At 33.1% G+C, this 4,936-nt stretch overlaps 1 protein-coding gene and 1 long non-coding RNA gene across 2 annotated transcripts; both read left to right on the top strand.

Annotated features, from left to right (window-relative positions):
• On the top strand, positions 1-1,387 carry LOC110267740. Its single transcript, XR_002355638.1, has 3 exons — positions 1-82; positions 513-592; positions 1,244-1,387. It is a non-coding gene; the product is annotated as an uncharacterized LOC110267740 (long non-coding RNA).
• Positions 1,447-3,549, top strand: LOC107625383 (tRNA (adenine(37)-N6)-methyltransferase-like). The gene is made up of 6 exons (XM_016328014.2): positions 1,447-1,694; positions 1,790-1,905; positions 2,128-2,228; positions 2,416-2,611; positions 2,709-2,801; positions 3,161-3,549. Exons 1-6 carry the CDS (start codon positions 1,622-1,624, stop codon positions 3,236-3,238), a joined length of 657 nt encoding a protein of 218 aa, XP_016183500.1. The 5' UTR covers positions 1,447-1,621; the 3' UTR covers positions 3,239-3,549.

The following is a 4,936-nucleotide window of genomic DNA, read 5'->3' as shown; positions in this document are numbered from 1 at the left end:
TGTTACAGTTATTGCCTTTGCGGTTTCTGAGTCCAAGAAAAACAAGCAGATATGGAACCTTAAGAAGTCCGTTGAGCTTAGGGTAGTAGACTGATTCCTTTTCCTTTCACCTTTACTCTTCTCAATTTGATTAGTTTAATGCATATCATTATCTGAATAAGATATTATTAGAATTTTGTGTTTCCTTTTCATGATTTTGTCTCCTTTTTAAGATTCGATTCGAAATTTCACTTTCTGTGGTAGTAGGGACGCTTGGTTTGCATTTAATTCAAAACTTAAATAAACTATTTGTATGCTTGTTTTCTTGTTTTAAAATTATGATTTTGTTTTATTTTTGTGGCTTTTTACTTACCAGTCACGATTCTTCAATCATTAGCTTCACCTCAGTTGTCGGTAGACACTAGAAATGCCATGCTTCTAATCTTAACTATTTAAATGAATAAAATGTAAAATATGATTTTCTCATCTTTTTTGTTAATTAATATTAATTATGTCATGGATTGGTGTACCAGACTTCTACAATTGGAACTGTGTTAAGCTGAGATATTGTGATGGAGCTTCATTCATTGGAGACGCTATCTTTGATAATAGGGTAATTATATCACCACAAGTTTACATGAATATGACTTCTTATAATTTCTTTTAAAAAGATAATCAGTGAGCAAATACTATGAATTGTAAAATTTTGACTATATGCATATATAGTCAATTAAATATTTGTCTAGGAAAATTCGTTATTTGTAGGCATCTTTTGAACTTTTCTTTAATACTTTGTCTCCTTTCGATCGAATCTCAGCAAGCCAGAGAAGAAAATGATCTCTAATGTAGTGTCAATATGATAGTTGATTTGTGATATTGAGAGGGAATGAAAGTGAGTCATTTCTATTTCTGGTTAAAACAGAACAAAATTAGATTTCTTAAATGAGAAAATGAAAAAAAAAATTGCAGTAAAATAAAGAGGAAGGTGCTAACAATAACAATTTTCATGAGTCTTCTTGCTTAAAATAAAGAGCTATGCCTCAAAGTTGATAAAAGCTACGACTGAGTGTTGGAACTTTCAATCATCTCCCCAATTAAACTTTGAAGATTATGTGATCTGCAGCTTCTATGTGATTGGAGTCATATTTATGAAGAGGAGGAATGTTTATAAATAAAAGAATTTATGAAATTTGAATGAAAATTTATGAAACTAGTTCATAATTTATGAAATAGAATGTTCATAAATAGAATGATTTTGTTACAGGTGCAACATGTTACACAGTGTAGCAAAACAGAATGCATCAACTTCAAAGTTCAGATACCATTGCACTTTGAAGCTCTCATTTCTCATCCAGATACTAATCACAATAAACTCAAGTACACTAGTTTCTCTCTCTCTCCCTCTCTCTCTCTCTCTCTATATATATATATAAATATAAACCCAACCTAGTTACCCACCCCATCCCTCCCTATAATGAACCGAGTCCGACCCAAATAGCAAATTTGGTGAAGCAATCAAACTAACCCAAACCAAGCTTCGTTGTCTCTTGGCCTGGGTCAGGTAGTCGAGAACTGAAACTGATGATTGTAACTGCATAACAGGATTGGGACTTCGGAGGAGGTACCATTTCAGAAGCTAAAAATGGTTGAAAAGAGATTAAGCATAACCTTAACAATAACATTCGCTGCTATTTCCTTTTCCACTGCAATCTCTGGTATGTTACACACAGAACTACTTTTCCCATGTTCTCTTTAATTGCTTATTTATTTATTTATTATGAGTATTTACTAAAAGTTTGAAGCTTTGTAGCTGTCCATGTTCTGTTAGCATATGTCTTGAGTAAAAAATGTAAGGGTTTGAAGTCCAAGATTCTTGAGCTAGAGGCATCTCTCAAGTCTTCCTTAGATAAATGTGCCTCTGAAAAGGTAAGGGAGAATTAGGGCTCAATAGGTTACCCTTCTTTCAACACTCCTATTCTTCATTCATTTCCATTAACTTTAATCTTAACTTGGTTGGTTACTTGCTCTTCAATCATGTCTCAATTGGCACTTGACACTCGCCACTGCATCAAGTTTAGTTTTTTACCTCTTTTTTTTATTCCCCCTCCCTTTGTTCTTTTGCTGATTCATTTGCTCAAGTGTTTGCAGACCTTGAGAAAAGTACTATCACAACCTAAATATGAAAATCTGAAGCTGACATATTACCCTATGGCATCGATTGGTACCATCTGCTCATGCTTCTCTACGAGGTAATGAATAATGTTTATTCAATAGTTTTTTATTTCAAAATTTGATCATTAAGGTCCTTAGGTAGTTAGGTGCATCATTAATATTGAATTTTTCCTATGCTTATTCAGTAGGTAGCCTACACATTGATAAATTCCTTATTCAATTCCACATTCATGATTAATGAAATATTCCTTCATACTAGTGTAGGAATTGGACACCGAGGCAACCGTTACTTGTACCACTTGCTAGAGCCTGTTTGGTTTTTTATGCCACTCGTGTTCTGCTAGCATCTCTTGAGGGTCAAGCTGAATATTCTCATTGCTGGGTTTTATATATATTTCATTTAAATACAGATCTTGAGAAACTATGGAAGCATCCATCTCAATCAGGGTTTAAGGCAAAGGTTTGTAGCTCTAGTATTAATGTCTTATCTATGTAGCATCTTCTTGCCTCATTTTATCCCTTAGAGATATTTTTCATACGAACCGGTGGATGGATAGGTGGGAGTTCTGAGACTTAAAGGAGGAAGAATGGGAGTGTTCGCCACACGATCCCCATATCGTCCATGTCCCATTGGACTTACAGTTGCAAAGGTAAGAACACATTTAAATGCCAGTAGATTTTTCTGACATGCTTTCACCAATCACAATATTATGTACTCTTCTATTGAATTATTGATTGGTATCACTTGTCCCTCATGCATATTTTCAAAAAAAAATTTGGAGACCATCAAACCACTGAGGTCTTAATGGTGCACAAAGTATCCTACCTCCTTTGTTCTTCATAGATTTCTATGTATCTTCTCTTAGCGTTGCTGGATTGTTGCAAGCCTAGGAACAATTAATTTCATATTTAAAGGAGATTTAGGATCTTGGGCAATTGGTTTGAAAGATTGGATTTGTCTTATGAAAGATCAAACCATAGCTAAAAAGATTGGTTTGGAATGTTGCAGGCCAATAGAAGATTAAATTCAAAAGCTTTCAGCTTTTACACTAGCTTTTCTGCCTCTCACAGTAAAGTTATTCTCTAAGAAAAGGTTCAAGGACCATTTTTTCAAGTCAAAAGATACACAAGTACACAGCTATCAAGCATGCAGCAGAAGCTTGACGATCTTTGTGAGCAGTTAAATAGCACTCAAGAGCTCTCAACTGCTGCCTTCAACAAATTATCAAACAAGGATGGAGAATTGCAATCGAGTGAGGCGTTTGACACTGAGAAAATCAAGTTTGTTGATTGTGGTTGTTGGCATTGTGAACAACATTATGACCTTTCCAATGAATTGATGATTATGAAGCTCTTCTGTTTACTCAACATTTTATGACACTGTTTTGATTATTCGCTAATTCACTTTGTTAGCAGGTTTATAGTTTTGGATTCTTTAGTATATTCATGATTCATGATTTTCCTTCCTCATGTACTTTTAAATTCTTAGATTAATTGCTAAAAAACAAAATTTAGTAGGCTACTTTTAAAGATACAATCTTGGATCATTGTTAACACTTATATTGCTACATTGATGTAATATAGTTATAATCTTGTAGTATTTTTTATTGTTTAGATTTGTAAGATGGTTTATTACTTTTCAAGCGAAATTTGTGTATCAATATTTTGAATTTAATAAAATATCTCATTTTTTTAGTAATTAATTTCAGTATATTTATATTATGCATAATAATTATTGTTGGCAAAAATATATACTGGATTCTAGAAAAAAGATAGTTCATTGCTTCTAAAAAAATGAGTATAATATAACTAAAAAAACTCTTAAGATTTTAGCGGCAATAGTAATGGCAACTAAAAGTGAATAATATTACAATTTTAGAATTATTTTTATTGGCCATATAAATTGTCGGTAAAATGGGTTTTGGCGACAATAGTAATGGCCACTAAAAGTGAATAACATTACAATCTTAGAATTACTTTTGGTGGCCATATAAATTGCCAAGAAAATGGCTGCTATAAGTTATATACTTTTTGCGGCCATTAAAACGGTCTTTACCGAAAAATGTTATAATTTTCGCTAAAACCTTTTAGCGACAAAGCATAAGATGGCTAATGTTTCATTGCCGGTAAATGTATTAGTGACTATTTTTATTGCCTCTAAAAGCAAAATAAATAGCCGCTAAAAATAATTTTTCCTATAATGCCACCAATGCATACCACAGAGAAAAGAAACGCAAAATGACGCTGTCTGCCACACACGATTACGTTCGTACTTTGACTTCTTTTTTTTCTTTTATTCTCGTTGGAGGGACGTGAATTCAAAACATGGTTGAAAAAACACAAACACATTACTTCCACTTTTATGGGAGTTGCGGGAGGATTGGTGTACCAAGGTTGCAGTGTCGGAGGTAGAGAATTCTTCCATTGTGACTATGGAAAAAAGAAGAAGAAGAAGAACCAAGGTTGTAGTGATGGCGCAAAGAATGCTTCCATTGTGACTTTGGGAAGAAAAAGAAGAAGAAGAATGGCGTGTGTTTTATATATTTAAAATTTTAAAATTAGGATTTTTTTTTGAAAAATTGGTTGTGGTTGGCTGCATATAGAGTTAGTTCCTATACTTTTCATTTTCTTACGCAACATAACTTTGTTTTGGTCTTAGTTCAAAAGATGACCGTATTTCATTTTGATCTTATTCACTAATTGTTGGGTGATCTTTTGGTTCGTCTACAGATTTTTGTTTAAGGACTGAACTTGATTTGTCTTTTGATTCCTAATTCAACTGATT

The sequence above is a fragment of the Arachis ipaensis genome, chromosome B02, assembly GCF_000816755.2.
Source record: "Arachis ipaensis cultivar K30076 chromosome B02, Araip1.1, whole genome shotgun sequence".
Lineage (NCBI taxonomy): Eukaryota > Viridiplantae > Streptophyta > Magnoliopsida > Fabales > Fabaceae > Arachis > Arachis ipaensis.
Note: the sequence above shows the minus strand (reverse complement) of the source record. Positions and strands in the feature narration are given on the sequence as shown.

Coding starts and splice junctions, on each gene's coding strand:
- LOC107625383 (XM_016328014.2), top strand. CDS start 1,622: ATGGTTGAAAAGAGATTAAGCATAACCTTAACAATAACATTCGCTGCT. Junction 1,695..1,789: donor CTTTTCCACTGCAATCTCTG/GTATGTTACACA, acceptor GAAGCTTTGTAG/CTGTCCATGTTCTGTTAGCA. Junction 2,802..3,160: donor TTGGACTTACAGTTGCAAAG/GTAAGAACACAT, acceptor GGAATGTTGCAG/GCCAATAGAAGATTAAATTC.